This window comes from Bos indicus, chromosome 5, assembly GCF_029378745.1.
Source record: "Bos indicus isolate NIAB-ARS_2022 breed Sahiwal x Tharparkar chromosome 5, NIAB-ARS_B.indTharparkar_mat_pri_1.0, whole genome shotgun sequence".
In the NCBI taxonomy this organism is placed as follows: domain Eukaryota; kingdom Metazoa; phylum Chordata; class Mammalia; order Artiodactyla; family Bovidae; genus Bos; species Bos indicus.
The window spans coordinates 112,778,194-112,804,727 of NC_091764.1; the positions used below are offsets into that span (position 1 = coordinate 112,778,194).

At 47.2% G+C, this 26,534-nt stretch overlaps 1 protein-coding gene and 1 long non-coding RNA gene across 8 annotated transcripts in view; one reads left to right on the forward strand and one right to left on the reverse strand.

Annotated features, from left to right (window-relative positions):
• Positions 1-855: 855 nt before the first annotated feature.
• LOC109559851 (uncharacterized) lies at positions 856-25,834 on the reverse strand. 7 transcript variants are annotated; one of them, XR_011566861.1, is made up of 7 exons: positions 25,764-25,834; positions 14,966-15,108; positions 14,321-14,438; positions 13,973-14,019; positions 13,208-13,702; positions 9,111-9,242; positions 856-1,777 (listed from the first exon to the last, which is right to left on the reverse strand). It is a non-coding gene; the product is annotated as an uncharacterized lncRNA (long non-coding RNA). The 7 variants fall into 7 exon arrangements; XR_011566860.1 differs by having other exon boundaries at positions 13,208-13,705; XR_011566859.1 differs by having other exon boundaries at positions 13,208-13,329; positions 13,469-14,019.
• Positions 25,835-25,918: 84 nt separating this feature from the next.
• EP300 (E1A binding protein p300) overlaps positions 25,919-26,534 on the forward strand; it is a 63,886-nt gene continuing 63,270 nt past the window's right edge. The window contains exon 1 of the mRNA XM_019961868.2: positions 25,919-26,052. Coding sequence (XP_019817427.2) covers positions 25,959-26,052 — 94 coding nt within the window. The 5' untranslated portion in view covers positions 25,919-25,958. The remainder of the gene's footprint in view (positions 26,053-26,534) is intronic.

Genomic DNA, 26,534 nt, shown 5'->3' on the forward strand with positions numbered 1-26,534 from the left:
GTGTACGTGTGCTAAGTCACTTCAGTTGTATCCGACTCTTTGCGACCCCATGGACTACAGCCCACCAGGATCCTCTGTCCATGGGATTCTCCAGGCAAGAATACTGGAGTGGGTTGCCATGCCCTACTCCAGGGATCTTCCCCACCCAGGTATCGAACCCGCGTCTCTCATATCTCCTACGCTGGGAAGCAGTTCTTTACCACTAGCGCCACCTGGGAAGCCCCACTCCAGTATGAGCGGCTTCTGTAATGACTTCCAGGTATCCCTGCCTCCCTGGACTTATTTATTCACTTCTGGGAAAGACATAGGAGACATGGGTTCAATCCCTGGGTCAGGAAGATCAGCTGGAGAAGGAAATGGCAACCCACTCCAGTATTCTTGCCTGGGAAATCTCACGGACAGAGGAGCCTGGTGGGCTACTGTTCATGGCATTGCGAAAGAGTTGGACATGACTGAGTGGCTGAGCACATGCACACAGAGAAGACAATACAGGAGACGTGGTAAAATGTTCCTTTCAAGATTAGTCCATGAAAAGATGGTGGTTCTGTGTTACGTGCTAGCTTTCTCTTTCCCTTGGATGGCTCACTCTGGGAAAATACAGCTGCCATGTTGCAAGGCTGTCCTGTGCAGAGCCTCATTGGAGGGAATTTGGAAATGCATCTTTCAAGGACTGCCGATAGCCACAGGAGTGAGCTCAAATGCAAATCCCCCACTACACACACCCACAGCAGGGTCTTGAGGTGATTGTCGCCCCAGCTGATACCTTGATCACATGAGAAAGAACCACCCAGCTAAGTTGCTTCTGGATCCCTAACCTGCAGAAACTTTAAGAAACAAATGTTTCTTGTTTCCAGGTTTGTAGCTTTGGGATAATTTTTAATGCAGCAATAGATAAAACATTCCCCTTTGAGAATACTTCCCAGAAGTGCCTTCACCAAGCATGTCTATAGATGATTGGTCAAAACTTGCTCCACGACCACATCCAGTTGCAAGTGGTGCTGGAAAACATAGTCTTTATGAGGAGAGTGGCAAATGTCCAGCTAAAAATTGAGACTTCTAAGTGAAGAAGGGGTATTGAGAACTACTGCCCATCCCTAGAACAATGACAGTGACCAGAGATATGGCTTGAGGTGATTACCTTCAATGAAAGTTGTGGAACGGATCACTGGAGAGAGGAATGAGTTGGCCATATTGGCTCAAACGAAACAATCTGGGAATGGGGTCAGATTCCCAAGGTTCTCAGGGGCTGAGTGGTGAGGGGGCAAACACCTGAACAAAACTGAGGCTCTGGTAGGAAGAAGGAAGGGTATGTGAATGCTGGGAAGTCGACCAACAGTGTTCTTGCAGACTGAATACTGTATAAGAGGGTGAAGATTGGTTTTCTTCCTTCTCACTTTCCATAGTCTCCTGTGGAGACACAGACAAAAGACTCTGCTACACATTTCGTCCAACAATTCCAGAGCCACTTTGTCCAGCCCAGCCCAGATCACCCCATGAGGCTGAGACGCACACATCCAACCGTCCACTGCCAACGGGGCACAGTCCATCCACAGGTCCCTCTATTGCAAGGTCCCTCTTCACTGATGGTGAAGGTCCCTCTTCACCATCAGTGTTAACTCACTAGGGCTGCCATGATGACATAGCACAGGTTGGGTGGCTTAAACAACGGAAATGCATTTTGGGGGGACTTCCCTGGCAGTCCAATGGTTAAGACTCCTCCATGCTTCCACTGCAGGGGGTTCAGGTTCAATCCCAGGTCGGGGAACTAAGATCCGGCCTGAAAAGAGAAAGAAAAAACAAAATGTATTTTCTCACTTCTGGAGTCTAGAAGTCCAAGATCAAGATGTCAGCAGGTTTGGTTTCTGCTGAGACCTCGCTCCTTGACTGGCAGATGGCTACCCTGAACTCTTTTTACAATACCACGTGACCACATGTATGGTTCTTCTTCTGTGTGCTCAGTCATTCGGTCATGTCTGACTCCTTGAGACCCCATGGACTTTAGCTCACCAGGCTCCTCTGTCCATGGGATGTTCTAGGCAAGAATACTGGAGAGGGGTGCCATTTCCTTCTTTTCCCACACCAACAACAAATTCTCCAGCTCTTGAGATACCAGCTGCTGCTGCTACTACTGCTAAGTTGCTTCAGTCGTGTCCAACTCTGTGGGACCCCATAGACGGCAGCCCACCAGGCTCCCCCATTCCTGGGGTTCTCCAGGCAAGAACACTGGAGTGGGTTGCCATTTCCGTCTCCAATGCAGGAAAGTGAAAAGTGAAAGTGAAGTCGCTCAGTCGTGTCCGACTCTTAGAGACCCCATAGACTGCAGCCCACCAGGCTCCTCCATCCATGGGATTTTCCAAGCAAGAGTACTGGAGTGGGGTGCCATTGCCTTCTCTGAGATACCAGCTGGGTGCCCAACAATTCAATCAATTCTGACACAAACTGCCCAGAATAGGCACCAGACCGTACAGGTTAGGGCTCAGTCTCACAAGACTGTCCCCTATTTCAGATGCCAATCACCATTCTCAGACTTCTCATATGTGTGTGTGTGTATATATATATATATATATATATTTTTTTTTTTTTTTCCCCCCTTAATCTTTTGACTGCACCACACAGCATGTGGGATCTTAGTTCCCTGACCAGGGATCGAACCTGCATTGACAGTGCTGAGTCTCAACACTGGACAGCCAGGGAAGTCCCAGGCTTCCCACACTTCTGACAGAGGCTCTAAATTAGGGGTTTCCATGACCCTCTCTTCCAGTGCAACTATTTCTTAAGATGGCTCACTCAGGAAGGCCGTTTCCTGACTATTCTCCATTATAAAGGACACACCTGAGGAACAGGGGATGAAGAGACACACCGGGCAGGCAGGATATGGGGGAGGGGGTGAAGCCTCCCAGCACGTCGATGCATTCCCCAACCTGGAAGCTCCATGCTGCTGCTGCTGCTAAGTCGCTTCAGTCGTGTCCGACTCTGTGTGACCCCATAGATGGCAGCCCACCAGGCTTCCCCGTCCCTGAGATTATCCAGGCAAGAACACTGGAGTGGGTTGCCATTAGGGTTTACGAAGATTCCGTCATGGAGGAATGATCAATCCAATCAGGCTCCTCCCTTCTTCCCAGAAGTGAGTGGGTAAAGATGGAGTTGAAAGTTCCATCTCTCTAATCCCAAGGCTTCCTCCTTTGGTAAGGAGCTTCCATCTTGAAGCTATCCAGGGGACCCACCAAGAGTCACCTCATTAGCATAAACTCCAGTATGATTGAAAGGGGCTTATTATGAATAACAAGACGCTCCTCTCACCCCCATCGCTCAGAAAATTACTAGGATTTTAGGAAGTCTTTGCCATGAAGTAGGGCATGTGTGCTAAGTCACTTCAGTCACGTCCCAGTCTTTGTGACCCCATAGACTGTAGCCCTCCAGGCTCCTCTGTCCGTGGGATTCTCCAGGCAAGAATACTAGAGTGGGTTGCCATTTCCTCTTCCCGGGGATCTTCCCGACCCAGGGATCGAACACACATCTCCTATGTCTCCTGCATTGGCAGGCGGGTACTTTACCAGTAATGCCACATAGGAAGCCCATAAAATGGGGACGAAAGACCAAATGTATATTCTTATATCATAACATCACAACCACCTTCTCCCTATGTCCTCACATGGTCTGTTTTCTGTGTGGTCCAATCACTGCTATCTGTTCCTCTTCTTATTAAACACCAGTCTTGCCTGGAAAATTCCATGGAACAAGAATCCTGGTGGGCTACACAGTCCATGGGGTTGTAAAGAGTCAGATATGACTGAGCTCACTTTCATTTACATACACATAGTGGATTAAGGGCCTCATTGTAGCTTAAACGCCTCTTTAAACATCTTATCTTTAAATAAGCTACATTCTGAGGTACTGGGCATTGGGACTTCATGAATTTGTGGGTGGGACATAACTGACCTTTAACATCATCTTGCTCCAGAAATCTTCCCTTTCATTCACACACGATTCATTCAACAAACTTATACTGGACATATATAGAGATGGCACTAAAAGCCTGCCCAGGGGTAGAGAATGGTATTAGAGGGCCAAGAACTAAGCCTTGGGGAGTGCAGCATTTTTTTTTTTTTTTTAATTTTTGGCTGCACCACGTAGCTTGCAAGATCTTAGTTCCCTGACTAGGGATCCTGTGCCCCTGGCAGTGAAAGGATGGAGTCCTAACCACTGAACCACCATGGAATTCCACTCAGCATTTTAAAGACAGAGGAGGGCCCAGAAAAGGAAACTAAGGAGGAGTGAAGGCTGCCCTTTCTGGCATGTGGATCTTCTCATTCTCTCCTCTGGCTCTTTGGCCCTTCCTCACTTTGAGCCCTGCTCCTGCCTCTTGGGGGGCTTCCCAAGTGGCGCTAATGGTAAAGAAACCGCCTGTTAATGAAGGAGACATAAAGAGACACAGGTTGGATCCCTGGATCAGGAAGATCCCCTGGAGAAGGGCATGGCAACCCACTCCAGTATTCTTGCCTGGAGAATCCCATGGACAAACGAGTCTGGTGGGCTGCAGTCCATGGGGTCACAAAGAGTCAGACACCATTGAATGCACACGCACCTCTTCCCCTTGGAACTCCCCATCCCTCCAGGCATGAGAGAAGCCCTTCTGGTGTCATATTTCAGTTGGATGTCAGTGCAGCCCTCTTGCGCTTGGGTGTTTACCACTTTCCAAGAGGATGATGCCCAGATGGGGGTAGAAATGGGGGTTGCCCTGTACTCTTAACAGGGATATAACATCTTAGGTGTTCAGTTTAAACTCGCATCAGCAGAAGCTGTAGCTGTTTCGCCCCTCAGTTCCCAAAAGGCAAACTGATCTTCCCACCACAGAATTCATTTCTTCTAACTCCACACTGTCCAGTCCAATGAAAAACACAATTTCCGGGACTTCCCTTGTGGTCCAGTGGCTAAGACTTTGAGCGCCCAATGCAGCGGGCCCAGGTTCGAACCCTGATCAGGGAACTAGATCCCATGTGCCACAACTAAAGATTCCTGCATGCCACAACTAAGACCCGGAGCAGCCAAATAAATAAATATTTTAAACAAACAAACAAGCACAATTTCTTCTGATAGATAAGATTTTGCTCTGTTCCCTAAGAAATGATAAAAATTCCTTGGGCTTTTTGTCTCCCAAATGCATTTGCTTTCCTCCTGGGGATTTTTTCCATAAAAATGTTATATGGTAATGCCTCCACCTGAGGTACCAGGGAAGGATAGCACTTTCTGGCATAAGTCTTCTCTGATTCCCAAATTCCTCCTCTAATCTAGGAAAGGTTTGGTTCCTTCTGCCACACTGTTGAAACCAGAGAAAGGGTAGGAGTTGTGTTCTGATGCTTTCTCTTTGCCCTGCAAGGTACAACGCAAGGCCATTTACTGAGAGTGAAAGAGGAAGGCAAAGAAGTACATAGTTCAGCGGAAAAAAAAAAAAAAAAAAAAGATTAGCAAGAGTCTTGTGAAGACCAGGAGAGAGAGCTGACCAGAGATGCTGGGTAATGTTCTCAGCAATGTTAGAAGGCCCAGGGAGACGGGTGACCCTGAATTTTAAGCCAGACCAGCCTGCCCATACCACGTACGGCTGCCTGGGTACATCGCTGCCTCCTCTCCCTGTCTCCTCTTCCTGGTTAATAATGCTACTGTCCCCTACCTGGAAACCTCAGCCCCACAAGGAGTCAGCCACTCAACCACCAAGCTTATAGATTCAATTGCTTACATATTCCTCACACCCATCCCCTCTGCAATGTTCTTTCATTGTGTACAACAAATTCTTCATTGGACTCCTACTTCTCTCCTTTCCATTACTCCAGCCAGCTATTACAGTAACTTTTCAGATGCCTTCCAAATTCTCAGAAATTTGGTGATGTCATTCTTTTATTTAAAGCCCACCATGGGTTCCCTGTCACAACCCTATCATCCGTGGGCTTCGTTCTCAGAGCAGTGCAAACCACCGGAGGGCTTTGAGCGTGACATGATTCAATTCACATGTTGGAAACGTCACTCTGGCTTTTACGTGGAGAATGGCTTTGATGGGGCGGGGGTGGGGGGGCGGTGGCGGGAAGAGCAGCTGCAGGAAAGGCCAGTGAGGACATCTTCTGATGCAGGTGAAGTGCTGGCTGAGGCCACATTGCTGGTGGTGGGGATAGAGATACAGGGAGAGATTTCAGCCCGGTGGTCCAGTGGTTAGGACTCCACGCTTTCACTGCCATGAGCCCAGGTTCAGTCCCTGGTTGGGGAACTAGGATCCCGTAAGCTTCACAATGCCACCAAAAAATAAATGAATAAAATAAACTATAAAATAAACATGGTGGCTCAGTGGTAAAGAATCTGCCTGCCAATGCAGGAGACTCTGGTTCAATCCCTGGGTCAGGAAGAACCCCTAGAGAAGGAAATGACAACCCACTCCAGTATTCTTGACTGGAGAATTCTATGGATAGTGGAGCTGGTGGGCTATGGTCCACGGGGTCCCAGAGAGTCAGACACGACTGAGCAACTAAGCACGCACTTTGGTCTAAGCATGCCAATAAATTGGGTACAGATTCTGTGGGAGAGGGGGCTGTTAAGAAAGACCCTTTACTTTTGGAGATTCCAAAGTCCTTGTCTGGAGAAGGAAATGGCAACCCACTCCAGTACTCTTGCCTAGAAAATCCCATGGACAAAGGAGCCTGGTAGGCTACAGTCCATGGGGTCATGAAGAGTCGGACATGAATGAATGACTTCACTTTCACTTTTCACTTTCATGCATTGGAGAAGGAAATGGCAACCCACTCCAGTGTTCTTGTCTGGAGAATCCCAGGGACGGGGGAGCCTGGTGCGCTGCCGTCTATGGGGTCGCACAGAGTCAGACACGACTGAAGCGACTTAGCAGCAGCAGCAAGTCCTTGTCTTCTGCAGCACTTCACTCTTCCCCCAAGACGTGACTCTCAGTCTTGCCATTGCTCCACAGTCACTGCCAGCTCCTTAAAGGATATGATTCTTTAAGGCCCATGACCCTCTTCCACTCCAATTTTATTAGCTCTCTCTGGGAAAGCTCAGTTACCCCTTAGCTTCAACTCTTAACTATAGGTGACATTTTCCAAGTCTGCCTCTCCATTCTTGTTTATCATGTTGCAATCAGTCTTTCTGTAGGTGCCTCATTGAACATGCCCAAAACAGAACCTATTCTTTGACCCTCAATCATGCCCCATTTTCTGTGCTCTTGATCTCAATGCTTTCACCATCTCTCCAAATATTCCTCATTATCTACTAGAACATCATTATTGTCTTTCTCTCCTTAATCCATATATGCTGAGCCAACAAATTCCATGGTCCTTAAATACATTTGTCATTCAGTGTTTCTAGCCATTTCCAAAGTCACAGGTTTATTTCCATTCTGCATTATCTCTTGCTTGAACTATCTTACCTCCATGAACCACTTTCTCTAGCTTTTCCCTCTGGGTTTCTGTTGCTTAAAATTAGCATTTCCCTGGGATTGCTCCTCATGTGGCTTGGTCAAAGTTCAGGTGACGTCATCAGGAACCAGTCTCATATCTCCTCCATGCTCTGCTTCCTCCACGATGACTCTTCCTAGGTTCCATTCCCCCTGTGCCACAGATACTCTGGTCTTTCTCATTCAAGTCAGGAAGTAAGACCTAAAATTGAGCCTCACTGGCTCTGATTGGCCAGATTTGCATCATGAACCCCGTCTTGAACCAATGATTGTGTTCAAGAGTATAGAATGTTTTTATTGACTTAAGACTAGCTCACATGCTTCATCCTTGGTAAGGGGCTGGAAGAAGTTTCATCCAGAGCATCATGGTTGAAAGTAGGGGAAGAATGGTTCCCTTAAGGCAAAACCAGGGTACCATTATCTCAAGAAGGCAGACTGGATGCAGATCATCATCTACTGCAAGTTTCCTCTTCCTATATCCCTTTTCTTAGTGAGCAGTACCATCCTTAACCATCTGAGGGAATCCTTGGCACATTCCCCACATCCAGTCAAATCCCACCAAATGCCAAGATTCTAATCAACTTTTCCTTTCTTTCCCCAATGACAGGTTGCAATAAACTGTCTTATATGTTCATAGTCACTCATTCCTTCCAACCCATAACATGGAGCTTCCCAGGTGGCTCAGACGGTAAAGAACCTGCCTGCAATGCGGGAGACCCAGGTTCAATCCCTAGATCTAGAAAGATCCCCTGGAAAAGGGAATGGCTACTCACACTAGCATTCCTGCATGGAGAATTCCATGGACAAAGGAACCTGGTGGGCTACAGCCCATGGGGTCGCAAAGAGTTGGACACAACTGAGAGACTAATACTTTTTTTTTTTTTTCCACCCTTCACATATCTCCCTGGCCTACTGCTTTGGATCTTGCCACTTGATCTGCTTTGGCCACTGGGATGTGAGTGTAGGCAACCTTTATCACAACTGAGTAGAGCTTTAAACCCAATCGTGTGGCTTGTCTGGGGGGCTTTTGCGCCAACACTCCACTATGAGAACATGTCTCAGAAGGTGGCTGTTCCTTCATCCTGGGTTCCAGGAAGAAAAGATTTGTGCGGCTGCATTTAGAAGGGGCTTCCTAGGTGGCGCTAGTGGTAAAGAACTAGTCTGCCAATGCAAGAGGCGTAAGAGACGTGGGTTCGATCCCTGGGTCAGGAAGATCCCCTGGAGGAGACAATGGCAGCCCACTCCAGTATTCTTGCCTGGAGAATCCCATGGACAGAGGAACCTGGAAGGCTGCAGTCCATAGGGTTGCAAAGAGTCAGACAAGACTGAAGCCACTTAGTATGCACACATCTAGAGGAAAGATAGCTAAACTACAACCTTCGTGTTTCTTGAGCAAAAAATAAAGTGTATGTGGCCACATGCCATGAGATTTTAAAGTATTTGTTACGTAGCGTAACTTAGAGAAAGCTGAGTATTACATACACCTGAGTTTGAGTCCTTATCATTTCTACCAGGATCACCGCCAGCATTCCCCACTCCCACCGCAGCATCCTCCCCACCATCCTCCTTGCTGGTCATCTGGCCTCCTCCTGCCCATTCTCCACATTGCAGACACAGAGATCTTTCTAAAAGGCATATCTGATCACACGACCTCCCTGCTTACCTCCAAAGCCTCATTTTTCAGATAAAATTCAATCTCCTGGGAATTCCTTGGCAGTCCAGTGGTGAGGATTCCAAGATTCCACTGCCTGGGGCACAGATTCGATCCCTGGTCAGGGACCTAAAATCCCGCTGGCTGAGCAGCGTGGTAAAAAATTTTAATTTAATTTTAAAATTCAATCTCCTTTAAGCACACCCCAGTTTTTCAGGAGCTTATCCAGATCTTCAAGCTTACGCCTTCCCCATACAGGCACCCATTCCCCCAGTCTCACTGAATCCCAGTGAGGTTACTGCATGCAGCCACTCTGCTGGCTCTGCCTACCACGTTCTGCTCCTCGTTCACCTAGGTGTTGCTTAGTTGTTCATCAAGGTCTACCTCTACCCATATCTTCTTTGCCTTTTTTTGGGAGGAGGGGCCATGACTCACGGCTTGCGGGATCTCAGTTCCCCGACCAGGGATTAAACCTGGGCCATGGCAGTGAAAGCACCAAAGCCTAACCGCCAGACCACCAGGAAACCCCCAGCCATACTTTCTATTATGGAAGCCCCAGCCCACAGTGGAATTAGGTCTCTTCTCCTTCCTCTGTGCTCCCATAGCACAGTGTGCCCAACTACTCCTCTTACAGCGCGAGGTTCCCTAATCTCACTCCTTCCTGGCCCCAAAGTCCCACAAGGTCAAGGACAGCGTCTGGTTTACCTCTGTGTTCCCTGGGCTTGGTGATCCCTGGCACAAAGTGTGTGGTGATACTTGGAAGATGACTCAATAAAAACACATGAATATACGTGTCGGATTTTCTACGACCTATTTCTCCAAATCAGTCAATCTTCTACATTGCTGCCAGAGCTGTCTTCCAATAAACAAGATTTGTTCATGTGACTTCCTTGCTAAAAAAATTATTCGGGCTTGTCTTTGCTCTTACTTAACTTGTCCCAGTCTAATTTCATCCACTGTTTTGACCTCAGGCTGTATCCTCATGATGCTCAAATTTCCAGCCCAGAACTTTCTCCAGTTATATATATAAAACTGCCTATTGTACTTAACCTACTCAGGTAGGGTCTCACAGGAACCTCAAATTGGAAGAATCAGATGAACATTTTCTTTCTCGAAACTTCTTCCTCTCTTGTGTTTTCTCTCAATAAGTAGCATCATCGACCACTGAATTGCCCAAACCTGACATCTGGGAGTCGCCCTTAAGAAATGGGTTAAGGGCATGAACTTGGCAGCCAGATAAATGACTTCAGATGCTGGTTCTGCTGCTTAGTACCTAGGTGGCTTCAAGCAAGTTCCTTAACCTTCTTTAAATCTGTACATTCTCATCGTGGTAGACATACCTTCCCGATCACTAAGACCACTGAATGACAGAGTCATGCTGGGCAGGTAATACCACGTGGAAAGTCCTTACCAAATAGTAGCTTTTATTATTATACTGATCTTCTCTCTCCTTCTCCCTGTCATCCAGCCACTAAGTCTGGTGATTCTATTTTCTCAATCTCTGGAATTTGACCCATCCTCACTAGCCTCACTGCCACCCTCTCGGTCTAACCACCTGTCTTCTGTCATCTGATGATGGCAGAAGCTTCCTAACCAGTCTTCTGGACCCCACTTTTGTCCCCTTTCAATCCTTTCCTCACACTTCGACTGTGGCTTTTTCTGAAAACCAGCTCAGTTCATGTCAACTTCCGGCTGGGCCAAACTTCTCTCAGTTCCTCAAATGGCCAGAGCTCTCTGTTCTCCCTCCACAAATGCTGTTTCCTCTTCCGGGCCTGTGGTCTCCAGCTCCACAGGCTGGCTCCCTTGTCCTTCTGCTCCTCATGTAAACATCAGGCTGCCCACCTACAAGGCTCTCTTAGATGACCCTGCTCTGTGTCAGTTTCCTCCAAAGTGCCTCAATGTCCTATATTATAGCACTCATCACATCACCATAAGGATGGCTTTAGTGACTGTCACCCCTCACTAGACCAGGAACTCCAAAGGTAAAATCTCTGTTTTGTTCAGCACGGTATCGCTAGGATTTAGCACAGGCCTGGCCCATAATTGGATCTCAGTACATTTTAAAATTATTTGGACTTTCCTGGTGGTACAGTGGATAAGAATTTGCCTGCCAATACACGGGACACGAGTCTGATCCCTGGACCGGGAAGATTCCACATGGCACGGAAGAACTACAAATCCCATGGGCCACAGCTACTGAGCCTGCGCCCTAGGGCCTATGAGCTGCAACTACTGAGTCCACGTGCTGAAACTACTGAAGCCCGTGCGCCTAGAGCCTGTGCTCTGCCAAGAGAGGCCACTGCAATTAGAAGCCCAGGCACCGCGACTAGAGAGTAGCCCTGCTTGCCACAACTAGAGAAAGCCCATGCACAGCAACAGAGACCCAGCACAGCCAAAAAATAATAAATAAAATAAAACTGTTTAACTTACATTTAATAGGTGAAATGTACACCTAGTAGAAAACCCAAAAGGTGCAAAGGGAGGTACAGTAAAAAATAAATCTCTTTTCGCCCTGATTACCCAATCATCACTATATCTATTTTCTTAAGGGTCCTTCCAAGATAGTCTGTGCAAATCCAAGCATATATGTACATACTGCAGGTGCAGTAGCATATTATATACAGTATTCTACACCTGGCTATTTTTCCTTTTCTTTTGTTCTTTCTTGTCTTTCGGCTACACTGCGCCACTTTCAAGATCTTAGTTCCCAGACCAGATCTTAGTTCCTAACCACTGGACCATCAGGGAATTCCCTGTATTTTTTTCTTAACAATGTATCTTAAAAGATATTCATTTTCAGCCTGTATAACTTAAAAAATAATCTGCATGTTCCTTTGTAAAGATGTATCTTAAATTACTGAAGCAGTCCCCAGCCGATAGGTATTTGTTTTCCATCTGTGCTATTACAAACAAAGTTACCCTGAAGATCTTTGAATGTATCATTTCACAGATAACTGAATCCATACCTTTCTCAACCTTAAAATGTGGTGACGTCACTAGAAACCCATCATAAGTTGAAAATATTGTAAGTCAAAAGTGCCTTTAGGGCTTCCCTGGTGGCTCAGTGGTAAAGAATCTGCCTGCCAATGCAGGAGACATGGGTTTGATCCCTGATCTTGGAAGACCCCACATGCGGAGAAGTAACTAAGCCCATGGGCCACAACTGCTGAACCCACGTGCAGCAACGATGGAAGCCTGTGTGCCTAGAGCCCGTGCTCTGCAGCAAGAGAAGCCACTGCAACGAGAAGCCTGCACACTGCAACTACAGTGTGACCCCCCCAGGGCTGCAACTGCAGAAGGCCCAAATGCAGCAACAAAGACCCAGCACAGCCATAAATAAGATAAATACAATGAATACATCTTTATAAAAAATGCACTTAATACTCCTTAAAAGCACATCAAGCTTAGCCAAGCCAACCTTAAACATGCTCAGAACACTTACATTAGCCTTCAGCTGGGCAAAACTATGCAACACAAAGCCTATTTAATAATAAAGTGTTGACTACCTCATGTCATTTTTGGAATACTGTACTGAAAGTGAAAAACAGAATGACCGTCTGGGTTCAGAATGATTGTAGCCATATCGGTAGTTAACCCTGGTGACCACGTTTACCCTGGGAGCTGTGGCTGCTGCCCTGACCAATATCCTGAGAGAGTTTTCTCCCAAACACCGCTAGCCTGGGAAAGACCCAAATTCAAAGTCTGAAGTATGCTTTCTGCTAAATGAACTTTGCTTTCACACCGTCCCAAGGTTGAACCACCAGAAGCTGGGGACTGTCTGTGTGTCATGGGGTAAATTCCTAGAAGTGAAACGGCTGGAGTCAAACCACACCTGCATTTCACAGTGTGCTAGATGTGCCACACTAGTCTTCAAGTTCACTAGTTTACACATCTGTGTGTAACGGACTGCTATATATCCTTCACATGCTTGTCAGCACAATATTACCAGACTCCTTGATCTCTGGCTAAGCTGGTAATAGCAAAAACAATGCCGTCATAGTTTTGTCATCTCTTTTTATAACTGAGGGTGAGCATCCCATGTGCAAAGTTAAAAGACAAATGACATAGTGGGAAATTACAAACCATCAATCAGACAAAGACAAACGAACCGACAGAAAACTGAACGAAAACTTGAACTGGGGATTTCTCTGATGCTCCAGTGGTCAGGACGCCCACACTTCCACTCTAGGGCACGGGTTCGTTCCCTGCTTGGGGAACTAGATCCCATATTCTGTGCAGAACAGCAAAAAGAAAAAAAACAGTGTAAAAATAAACAAAACTTGAACTGGCACTTCATAAAAGAAGATATCCAAATGGGCATTAAGGGAAATATGAATTAAAATCACAGCAAGACTGCATTGTATACTCACCCGAGTAGCTCAAATTAAGAAGTCTGACAATACCAAATGTCCCCGATGATGTGGAGAATAGGAACTCTCACAGACTTCTGGCAGGAGTGTAAACTGATAAACTGCTCAGAAAAGCTGAAGATATGAATGCTTTATATCCCAGAAATTCTACTCTTGGCATCTATGTTCCTTGAGAAAGTCTCGCCCATGTGTACCAGATAAGTTATATAAAGGAATTTCGGGGCAAAACTGTTTCTACTAGGAAAAAAAAATGTAAAACCTTAACTATCCATTCTAGTAAAGTGGAAAATAAATTGTTTACTCATTTTTATGATTTTTTATAAAGATATTTTAATGTTTAATAATTAAAAATAAAAATATATAATATTTTGGAAAAAATAAATCTCCACAACAATGGAAAACCATACAGTAACAGAATGAAGGAATCACGGCTTCATGCATCCACATAGCTGGGTTGCATAAAAATGCAAGCTAAATAAGTCACAAAAGAAGAACATGACTCACCTTATATAAAGGTCGAAAACAGGTGGAGCTACACTTCTGTACAGCGTCTGAGGATGCAAACACAGAAGGAAAAACTACATTAAAAAGATAAAGAAGGGCTTCCATGGTTGCTCGGTGGTAAAGAATCCACCTGCCAATACAGGAGACATGGGTTCAATCCCTGATCTGGGAAGATCCCATACGACACAAAGCAACGAAGCCCGTGCGCCACATCTACTGAGCCTGTGCTCCAGAGACCAAGTGCCACAACTACTGAGTCCTCCGGCTCCAGAGACCGTGCTTTGCAATAAGAGATGCCACTGCAGTGAGAAGCCCAAGCACCGTAACTAGAGAGTAGCCCCCACTCACCGCAAATCGAGAAAAGCCCTGCCGAGATGCTGGCTTTATTTTACTTTACTGTGTGGGTAATAGTTCTGCAAGTGTTGGCTACGTCTTTAAAATGTACGTATATGTTTCATACACTCCTCTGTGGGTATGATAAAAAAATAAAAGAAGTTCAGAATGACATGTGTATAATACCACTTAATTAAAAAGAAAAAAGTTTTTAAAATATAAAGAAATAGACATTTATTTCCTCATCTATGCACTGATCAGCTCTGGGAGCTTATGGAAGAAACTGGTAACAAAGATCATCACTGGAATGAGGCAATGGGTCACTGAGAGGCAGAAGCAGGAAGAAAAAGATACTTCTGGGGACTTCCCTGGTGGTCCAGTGGCTAAGACCCCATGGTCCCAATGCAGGGGGCCCAGGTTTGATCCCTGATCAGGGAACTAGAACCCACATGCCTGAACTAAGACTCAGTACAGCCAAATAAATAAATATTTTTTGAAAAAAAAGAAGAAAAGATACCTTTCACAGTGTTAAATCATGTTAACATACTACTCACTTAAAAATACACTTGCATTAAAGAAAACAAGTTCTGTTGGTATTTTCTTTCTTGATCTATTACTACATAACAAGTAGCAAATTTAGTGGCTTTAAACAATACATACCTTTATTATCTCACAGTTTAGGTGGGTCCATCCTAAAGGAGATCAGTCCTGAGTGTTCATTGGAAGGACTGATGTTGAAGCTGAAACTCCAATACTTTGGCCACCTGATGTGAAGAGCTGACTCATTTGAAAAGACCCTGATGCTGGGAAAGATTGAAGACAGGAGGAGAAGGGGACAACAGAGGATGAGATAGTTGGATGGCATCACTGACTCAATGGACATGAGTTTGAGTAGACTCTGGGCGTTGGTGATGGACAGGGAGGCCTGGCGTGCTGCAGTCTGTGGGGTCACAAAGAGTCGGACATGACTGAGCGACTGAACTGAACTGAATTTAGGTGGGTCAGGAGTGCAGGCATAGCTTAGCTGAGTCCTTGACTCAGGGTCTCCCAGGGCTGCACAAGGACTGGGCAGTATTTTCACTGGGAGGCTCACATGGGGAAGAATCTATTTCCAAGCTCATTCAGATGGTTGGCAGAATTCATTTCTCAGTAGCTATATGACTGAGGGCCCCAGGTTTTTGTCCCAATTCCTTGAGACCACTTTGCCAGGTGGGCTTCCCAGCAGGGCTGCTCTAAATGCAGTCATAGGTAACACAGCATGTTTTGGGAGTGTCCTCCCATTATCTTTGCTGTATTCTAATGGTTACAAGTGAGTCATACATTCTGCCCACACTTAAGGGGAGGGAGTTACACCAAGGCATGGACACCAACCAGGAGGTAGGAATTACTGGGAGTCACCTTAGCGCTTGTCAGCCACAACTGTTTATTATTTGGGAAGATTTTTTCCCCCAATATTTTTCTATTTTATTTTTTCCCTTTATCTATTTGCAAGAGACCTGTGGATAAGTTAACCCTTTGTTTGCCACATGAAGTGCCAATTCAAATCATTTCTGATAAATTAATAAATGACTTCATGAATCTTCTATTTAGCTGGTAAAGAATATGCCTGCAACATGGGAGACCCGGATTCCATCCCTGGGTTGGAACGATCCCCTGGAAAAGGGAAAGGCTATCCACTCCAGTATTCTGGCCTGCAGAATTCCATGTGGTCCCAAAGAAACGGAGAGGACTGAGCAACTTTCACTTTCACACACTGTTAGCTCCGGCAAGAGTGACTTCACTGGGCCTTTGTAGAGTCTGTTTCCCTTACCTGGAAAGCTGAACTGGGTCAAGGCACAGAATTTGATTAAAATCCAAGGACAGGTGAGAAGATTGATTTGGGCCTGACTTGAAGTTTCTCTGACTTTGATTTATGTCAAGATGAACCAAAGAAATAGTGCCAAGAGGAACTTCCCTGGTGGTCCAGTGGCTAAGACTCTGTGCTCCAAAAGCAGGGGGCCTGGGTTCAATCCCTGGGCAGGGAATAAGATCCCCCATGCTGCAGCTAAAGATCCCTTATGTCACAACTAAGACCCAGCACAGCCATAAATAAATACATTTTAAAAAAGAAAAAGAAATAGTGCAAAGACAGTGTGTGCTGTGCCAGTTCTGGGCACTCTTCCCTTACCTGTGCCTGGACTACAGAGCCAAAAAGGAGTTGTTCAACTCTTTCACATAGGCCTCTTCCTTTTTAAACCACAAAAGCAAGGATAACACTCTGAATCATTCCAGATTCAGCTCCTAGGCTGTCTCCTAGAGGGACCTCACAACTTCCAGGCCAAGGTGGTCATACCATCAACCAGTTAGCCTTCACTGCAGAGAATTGTAATAGATCTATTATTAATATATTCACATTTCTAATTCTTTCACTCCATAGCAAGACCCTCCAAGGCAAGGATGGAATTTGCTTTTCATCTGTATGTCCAGCTGTCCACTGGAGATCTCCATACAGGTATCCCGCAAGCAGATCACCCTGTCCAAAGCTGAATTCACTTGATGCACCCTGCCCACTAAGTGTCTAGATAGCACCCAAGCCTCTTTCGTTGCATCTTTTTTCAAAATTTTTATTTATTTATTTTTGGATGTGCTGGGTCTTCGTTGCTGCTCAAGGGTTTTCTCTAGTTGCAGCAAGTGGAGGCTACTCTTCATGGTGGTGCCCAGGTTTCTCATGCAGTGATGTCTCTTGTTGCAGAGTATAGGCTCTAGGTGCTCGGGCTTCAATAGTTGCAGCACAAAGGCTCAGTAGTTGCAACTTGCTGGCTTTATGGTGCACGGGCTTCGGTAGTTGTGGCTCCCTAGCTCTACAGCTCAGGCTTAATAGTTGTGGTGCATGGGCTTAGTTCCTCCATGGCATGTGGAATCTCCCCAGACCAAGGATCGAACCCGTGTCCCCTGCATTGGCGGACAGATTCTTATCCACTGTACCACCAGGGAAGTCCTCATTGCATTTTGCATGTAGGTTGTAGTTTTCTGTTAACAAAACTATCTCTCCCATTAGATAGTGGGAAACTGGGGGCAGAAACCATATGAATTTTATTTATCTTTGTATCCCTGGAGCCCAGCCCAGACCTCCAGTGTAGGAGCTATTGAATAAATGGCCACTAAACTGAACTGGGTGTCTATATCTTCAGGCCCAGGTACCATACGGGTACCTGGGAAATGCTCAGGACATGTTTGTTCCATTAGATTCGAGGAAAGATGCTTCTCCGAGTCCTCTGCCCGCCCTCCTTCTCTAGCAGGCTTGGATTAATACTGAGAGCCAATAGTTTGTCACATAGCAACAATAGTAAAGAATGAGCTACTGCCGCAGAGAGCAGAAGCTTGCCTGCCGCAGAGAGCAGAGCTATTTTGAGATCCTTTAGGTAAAGTCACAGTCTGATAGGCCCACGCGTTGTGGCAAGTTACCCTCAGCTTAGGGGTACAAGGCACTGAAAACATCTTATTTGCATATCTGTCTCTTTTGCCATCCTTTGGAGCACCCTTTTAGAATATGAAGTACCACATTTTAGGTCATGGTTTTTCTTATTGTTCAGTCAATCAGCTTTTCACCTGCAATAATACTAACATATTTTAATATTCCACTGAATTACTGTACAGATGTGCTAATTTAGAGATCAAATGGCCACAAAACCCAAACAAAAAAGCAGGACTTAGGTCTCAGCCCAAACTTCTCGGCATGACACATGGGCCCTTTGTGGCCTGGCCAGGCCTACTTTTTCGGGATCTTCTCCTCCCTGGCTGTTCTCATTAGCATATGCTCCAGCCTTGGTGAGCAACCTCGAGGCACCAATGTGACAAGTGCTTTCGCTCATGAATTATCCATCTTTGTTTGCCTTGAGAGAGCCTCTATTGCTCTGTCCAGGAACTATTTACCTCCATGAGTTTCTTTCCAAATAGACGGTGTGCCCAGTGGACAGGAATAGTGGTTTTTCCCTTGTTGAAATCTACAGTATCCAGCAAAGTGCTGGGCACAGAGAAGAGGACCAGCAAAGGTTGGTTCAGGTATAAAGAATACAAGTTCTTCAGGTACCTTTCAGGCTCTGCTAGTCCACTTCAGTCCTGGTGGTGGGACACCATGCCTAATGACATGGACAATTATTACACATTCTATGGTTGTTTTTGTGGCCTTGGCAGTCTGTGTTCTTATTTTATAGAAAAGACATTGTGACTGTATGTTTACGTATACAACTGTCTTCTTCCTTTATTCATTCATTCATTCAACAAACACGCATTGGCTCTGAATTCTGTGGCAGTTCCTAGAAGCGGTGCTTCCCGCCCCAAAGGTTCAGTGGTAAGAAGCCTGTATGTGGGGTTGGAAGACCTACGGTCAAGCAAGCCTTGCCTTTGCCTCAGTTTGGGGTCCTGAACAGGACATTTCACTTGCCTTAGAGTCCTAGGTTCCTAGATCATCAGTGAATACAAACACTTATTCTCCTTCTGTTGTAATTGTAAATAATTTGGGTCAAGATATTCAAGATGCCAGGAGAGAGGAAGATAGACTGGCATCTTGATGGACAGGAAAAAAGAAACAAAAAAAGACCAAGTCCTTTTCAGGGCCAGAAAGTCCTCCTTGCTGCATTAGAACAGATGAGGGTGGGAAGGGAGACCTGCCCACCCAGACCAGATTCACAAGTCAATGATATCCATTCATTTGTTCAAGAAATTTGAGTTGAGTTCTTGCTTTCCCTTGTAGCTCAGTTGGTAAAAAATGTGCCGGCAATGCAGGAGACCCAGGTTCGATTTCTGGATCAGGAAGATCCCCTGGAGAAGGAAATGGCAACTCACTCCAGTATTCTGGCCTGGAGAATCCCATGGACAGAGGACCCTGGCAGGCTACAGTCCCTGGGGCTGCAAGAGTCGGACACGGCTTAGCGACTAAACCACCACTTGAGTTAGGAGCTGGGGAGAGAGAAATGGACCATATGGTCACCCTTCTCACTGTCACAGGGAAAGACCAACAAGGACTGTAACAGCATGTAATGTGGGGCAATTCAGAAGTATAGGATACTGGCCATGGAGGCCCTGGGAGGAGTCAGGGACTGGGGAGGACTTTAGTGGAAACGGGAGTGTAAGCTGAGATCTGAAGGGTGAATTGGCAATTCGGTGGGGAAAAGGGCTGAGGGTGGTGAGTGTTTCAGACAGAAATAACATTTGTATGACTGTCCCAGGCACAGAGAAACCATGGCTCAAACAGAACAGAAATAATTCCACTTGGCTGCAAGGAGGGAAGTTGAAAGGAATAAGACAGGTGGGCAAGAGCCATTTCCTGAACATGAAACTTTGCCCTCACGATAAAGAGGAACTATTGAAGGCTTTTGAAAAAACACTTTTGGGCTCTGATGTCATACACCACAGAAATTCATATTGCAGAATGAAAGCTCTCACTCTGACACTGGTAACAGTTCAGTGCATATTCACTCCCATTATTATCATTAATAACATTCGTAAACATAGAGCCATTCTTTACCTGCTGTCTTATCATTTTTTCCCTGTCCTTAGTAATATGGATATCTTTCTATGGTAGTACATATCTATCTACTAGTTTTTAAATGACCACATAATATCCCATTATTGTAAGGCTGTTTGATTGCTTTGTATTGTGGTAAAAAAAAAAAAAAAAAATGTATATTCCCTGGTAGCTCAGTTGGTAAAGAATCTGCCTGCAGTGCAGGAGACCCAGTTTGATTCCTGGGTCGGAAAAATCTGCTGGAGAAGGGAGAGGCTACCCACTCCAGTATTCTTGGGCTTCACTTGTGGCTCAGCTGGTAAAGAATCCATCTGCAATGTGGGAGACCTGGGTTTGATCCCTGGGTTGGGAAGATCACCTGGAGAAGGGAAAGGCTATCCACTCCAGTATTCTGGCTTGGAGAATTCTATGGACTGTATAGCCCATGGGGTTGCAAAGAGCTGGACTCGACTGAGTGAATTTCACTTTTACTTTCCCCATCCCTCCTCCCCCCAGCCCCTGGCAATCTCCATTTTGCTTTCTGTCTTTATGCATTTGACTGCTCCAGGTACTTTATATAAGTGGAAACATATCCACAGCATTTTGTTTTGCTTTTTAAAACATTCACATAGAGATAGGCAATTGATTTGTTTCCCCCTTTTGGGTGAGGGATATTCTCATCTCTGTGTACTTGTATAATACATCCTAGAGGTACTGGAATTTTCAAAGTCTGTAAACATTTGGTATGAATCTAAACATTTATACCATGCTCTATCCCCACTAACAGTGTATGAAAGCCACGATTCTCCATATCCTTGCCAATTGTTGTTGTTATTTAGTTGTTAACTTGTGTTCGACTCTGTGACCCCGTGGACTGTAGCCCACCAGGCTCCTCTGTCCATGAAATTTCCCAGACAAGAATATAGAGTGGGTTGCCAGTTCCTCCTCCAGAGGAGCCTCCTGACCCAGGGATCAAACCTGCATGTTCTGTGTCTCTTGCATTGCAGGCAGATTCTTTACGTCTGAGACAGGGAAGCCCATCCTTGCCAAAATCGGCTATCACAAAAAAATTTTTTTTAAGAACAGATCTTATTAAATGAGTAATATAAAAAATGTGTTCTTGCAAATGTGGACAACATTTTACATATAGTATATCAATCGATAATTCCTTGTAATGGGTGTACAGTCACTTTCACCTCCCCGTGAGTGTTCACATTTGCAGGAGCAACCCAAGTTCGTGAACTGTTTTTCCCTTGATGACAAGTGCTTTGGAAAAAACTTTGTTGAGGCCACACCTGTAAGAGTTCGCTTTAATTTTTGTGAATAGGTGATACTTGCACGTGGTTCAACATCCTCAATTTGGAAGATAATTCAGGAAGTAGTATTCATAGGGCTTGATGACTTGGTGTGAGGAAGAAGGAACAGGGAAGAAGACTATGTGGATTCATGGATGGTGCCCAGATATCCATCCACAGATAGAGGGATCGTGGGGTTATTCGTAGGAATAAGAAACACAGAACACAAGGTATAGATCCTGGGGAAAGGGGGCAGGGGTGAACTAAGCTACAGTGCCAGGGGGTCACAGGGGTAGTATCTCAACCAGAGGCAACTGATGGATACACCCTGCGCTAACATCTATCTCCTCCTATTCTTGTGCCCATTATCTATGTGTGTTTGTGCTCACTCATGTCCAACTCTGCAACCCCATGGACCGTAGCTCACCAGGCTCCTCTGTCCATGGAATTCTCCAGGCAAGAATACTGGAGTGGGTTGCCATTTCCTCCTCAAGGAGATCTTCCCAACCCAGGGATTGAACCCTTGTCTCCTGCATCTCCCGCATTGACAGGTGGACTCTTTACCACTGAGCCACCTGGGAATCCCCAATATCTAGATGTCTCTTTTGGCAATCAGGGCATCTGGAAAGCTGAATTAGTGATCAGAGGGTTTCAAGGTGAACTGAGAATGTCTTAAAAGGAGTTGGATGACCCTGTGAGACACTTCCTTCTGACGACGGAGAAGTGAGTGTCGTAGCTCAGGAGCGCTAGCCAGGCCTGAGGTGCAGGCCTAATCACCTTACATGCAGTGATCTCATTTGCATTCTCCCAGCAACTCTCTGAATTAGGTAAGATCTCTTCCCTTTTAGAAGGAATGACCAGAAACTAAGGTGTACTGAGTACTTGCTGTATTCCAGGCACTGTGATAAACACCATTCATAAATTATCATGTTTCGTCTGTGAAACAGTAAAGTAAGTCTAATCAAGAAGTCCACTTTACCAACGAGGAACCAAGTCACACAGCTGCCAAGTGACAGAGTCAGGATTTAAACCCCATCCTGACTGACTTCTTACCTGCCTGTCTCTACTGCCTAGCGTGTGTCCCCCACTCTCCCACCACCCAGCTACCAGCAGGCAATTTCTTCTTTATGAATGTACTCTTCATTTACACATGGCACTCCACATTTGATTAGATTTTCATTTGATTAGGCTAGATATAATCCAAGCTGAAGATTCAATTCCTTGTTTTTGGAAACATGTGAAGTTTTCACCCTGATCGCATTTTGTGTGATAAAATTCCTTCAGTCACTCGCAACATGGCTGACTTCAGTGTCAGATTCTGGGTGAAGACCCAGAGGAGTCAATTGCCTGGAGAGAAGGGCGTCGAATCAGAATTCCCGGTTTACAGCAGAGCCTTCCCTTTGCCAGGTCCATGGCCCCTGACTACTCTCTGCAGAATTTTCCCCTGAGATGTTTCACAGGATCTTCTCTAATAGGTATTCCGTGGTATTTGGGGCTAGGTGGGCCAGGGACGTTTGAATGCTGTTTAGCCTCAAGCTGCACCATCTGCAAACAAGGCAAATCTTTCCCCAGAAGTCATGAACTCTTCAAAAAAAATCAGATGAGAAACCTTTCAGGAGGAAATGATGGGCAAAATTTCCAGGTGTTGTGCATATTTTTTCCCTCTGTCCTCTTTACTTTGAACGTGGATATAAACTACTAAAGAGAACTGAATTATTCCTGAAGGCCAGTTCTGACTGTAGCCCAACAAGGTGAATCCATCCTATAACAACTTTAAGGTAAGTTGGTACTGCCCTTTTCAATTTGCCTGCCTTTCTACTGCTGCTGCTGCTAAGTCGCTTCAGTCGTGTCCGACTCTGTGCGACCCCATAGACGCCAGCCCACCAGGTTCCCCCGTCCCTGGGATTCTCTAGGCAAGAACACTGGAGTGGGTTGCCATTTCCTTCTCCAATGCATGAAAGTGAAAAGTGAAAGTGAAGTCACTCAGTCGTGTCCGACTCTTAGAGACCCCATGGACTGCAGCCCACCAGGCTCCTCCATCCATGGGATTTTCCAGGCAAGAGTACTGGAGTGGGGTGCCATTGCCTTCTCCACCCTTTCTACTGCAGTTTGGGGTAAATAAGGCCTGAAGTCACAGGACGGAATTCATCCCTGTTGGCAACCTGAATTGCTTTATTAAGATTTTCACTTCTAGGTTCTTATTTATTCTCCTAGTTATTCATTTAAAAGGCAATAAACAACATCTACCGAGTCTGATGCTGGGAGGGATTGGGGGCAGGAGGAGAAGGGGATGACAGAGGATGAGATGGCTGGATGGCATCACTGACTCAATGGACATGAGTCTGAGTGAACTCCCGGAGTTGGTGATGGACAGGGAGGCCTGGCGTGCTGCGATTCATGGGGTTGCAAAGAGTCGGACAAGACTGAGCGACTGAACTGAACTGAACAAAAATCAAAGTAGGCAGTAAGGAAACATCAACTAAGAAGCATGAGATCTGAAACATGTTTAAAAGCTTTTAACTATCTCCATAGAAACTGGTTTAGGGGTTTCTTTGGGGAGACCTTGCCATCAATTTACCCAAGGCCAAACACAGAGAAATCCTGTAACATGTAGGTACGAATGCTGGTGAGGCCTTCCTCTGCAAAACTGATGTCATAAACACATTTTATTTATATTCAAGCATTTTCCTCCATCATTTCCCCCATAATTACATTATCTTTAAAGCACTGCCTAAACATGGCCTTTTTTTTTTTTTTAAGCTGTTTTATCGAGAGCGAATTAAAAGAAACACCCTAAAATGTCATCAGGTCCTGGATGCGTTCAGAAAAATAATTCAACGCTCCTTTGGTGAGAGTGCCGCCTGGTAGGGGCATGTGCACACGTGGTGGGCAAGAAAAGAGTTTAGTAGATCTGGTCTTAAAAAATCTTCCCACTGCTGTGATTTTTGTTTCCTGATTATCAAAATAAAGTATGTTCATTGTCAAAAAAACCTAACATTAAAAGAAAAAGGAAACAACTCGTAGTTGGTGTGATTTTTGGATGGGAGCCCTGGGAAAGCGACGGAGAGGAACGCACGATCTGTGGCCTGGAATACTGGGCGGCAGGGTACCCCTGCCTAATAAATTAACAGGGCTGGGAAGACTGGCTTCCCAAGGGCCCCGGGCGCAGTGCCATCCCCAAGAAGCTCCTCTTCGGCCACCTGTGTGGCGACTTGTCGCCTTCCCTGAGTAGCTGCGCGGCCCCGTCACCCCGCCACCCAGTTCCCACCGATCTCCTACGCAAAGACCCAACCCAAGCACCTTCCCCCGTAAATGTCCACCGACTGAAAATAGATCCCAAGCCCGCCCCTGACCCCCCCCCCCCTCCGCAATCCTCCCCTTTAAAGGGAGCCACCGGGTGACGCCGGGGGAGTTTGCGGAAGCGCCAACCGCGTTGGGGCCTTGGGCGGATCCCGTGATTGACCCGGCCCCGCCCCCCGGCTCCTCTTCCCCCATTGTGTGAGCGGCTCGGGCCCAGGCCCCGCCCCCTGCCACCTCCCTCCGGAGGCCCAACCCCTCCCCTTTTTTTCACCCCCCCCCCCCTTGGCTCATTTCCGGCCGCCGCTGCTACCGCTAGCCTGTAAGGAGGATTCGGCAGAGGGAAGAAACAACAGCCGCCATCTTGTTTGTGTGCTAGGCTTGGGGGGGAGAGAGGGCGAGAGGGAGCGGGCGAGAGTGGGCAAGCGGGACGCCGGGCTGAGTGCGAACTGCGGGAGCGAGAGTGCGGAGGGGAGCTGGGCCGGAGAGAGGCGGCAGGGGGCCGAGACAGTGGCAGGGGGCCCGGGGCGCACGGGCTGAGGCGACCCCCAGCCCCCTCCCGCCCGCACACACCCCCACCGCGGCCCCGGAGCCGGGCCGGCGTCGACGCCTAAGGGGGGACCATTACATAACCCCGCGCCCCGCGGCGCCTTCGCCCGCCGTCGAGGGCGGCCCCGAGCGGAGCCCCGGGGGGCGGGCGCTCCAGGCACCTGGCCGCCGAGGGTGGGGGCCGAAGCGGCGGCCGTATTTATTTTCCGCGGGAGGGGAGGGCGAAGGAGGAGAGAGCGCGGCGCGAGAGGAAGCCGCCTGCGCCGCTCGCCAGAAGCGGGGCCTCCTCGGTGGGCTCGGCGTCGGCGCGGGCAGGCGGCGCTGCTCAGCCCGGCCCCCCTCGGCCCTCTGGGCCGCCGAGCTCCGCGCCCGGCGTCCTCGCCGCGCCTCCGCTGCGCGATGTGAAGCGGCGGCGCCAGCCTGGCTCTCAGCTCGGGCGAGCTCTCTGCGGCCATTAGGGGCCGGTGCGGCGGTGGCGGCGCGGAGCGCGGCGGCAGCAGGAGGAGGAGGGTTCGGAGGGTGGGGGCTCAGGTCCGGGAGGGGGCACCGGGAGGAGGTGAGTGTCTCTTGTCGCCTCCTCCTCTCCCCGCTTTTCGCCCCCGCCTCCTTGTGGCGATGAGAAGGAGGAGGACAGCGCCGAGGAGGAAGAAGCTGATGGCGGCGGCGGAGCTCCGAGAGACCTCGGCTGGGCAGGGGCCGGCCGTGGCGGGCCGGGGACTGCGCCTCTAGAGTCGCGAGTTCTCCGGGATTCGCCGCAGCGGACGCGCTCGGCGCATTTGTGTGCCTGTGCCCTCCTCCGGGCCCAGGCCCGGCCCCTCGCACTTGCCCCTACCTTTTCTCTCGAGTCCACATCCCTCTTCAGCCACCGCGATCCGGCGGAGAGAAAAAGGAACTTCCCCCCACCCCCTTCGGGGGCCGGCGGAGCCCCCTAAGCCCACCCCCGGGATCCGGGCGGGGACCCCGGGCTGAAGAAGAGATTTCCCGAGGATTCTCCTTTTCCTCGCCCGTGTCTCCGAAAGAATTAAAAATGGCCGAGAATGTCGTGGAACCGGGGCCGCCTTCAGCCAAGCGGCCTAAACTCTCATCTCCGGCCCTCTCGGCGTCCGCCAGCGATGGCACAGGTTAGTCTCTGAAGCCCTGGCCTTCCACCTCCTCCTCAGTCTTTTCTGCTCGCTGCACCTTTATTCGTCCATATTTTCTTCTCTCTTCCTAGTTCTCTGCCTCTTGATTGATTTTAAAGGTGTTTGAATGAGCTGATCGAAGGCGTCCAGTAGCCGAACCATTTTCTTTGCTTCCTAAACATTCGTTGCCACACTAGGTCATATCGATGTGTGTTCTGGAATTAGGGCTCTTGAGTGGTGCTGTAAAAATGGCCTTTATTGTCGTTATCATGCAGTTTAATTTTGGAAATGCTAGTGCATTTGAGTTGTAAGGGCTTTTTTTTTTTTTTTTTTTTTTCCACTTTTAGTTGTAATTTGTGGTTAAGTGAGGAATTATGAATTCTTTCTTCCTGATCGTTACTTGTCCTGTTTCTTCTACTTTCTACTACTCTTCATGAATTCCATTTTGCATAAGATTTTCTGTTGAGGATGAAGGTGTAAAA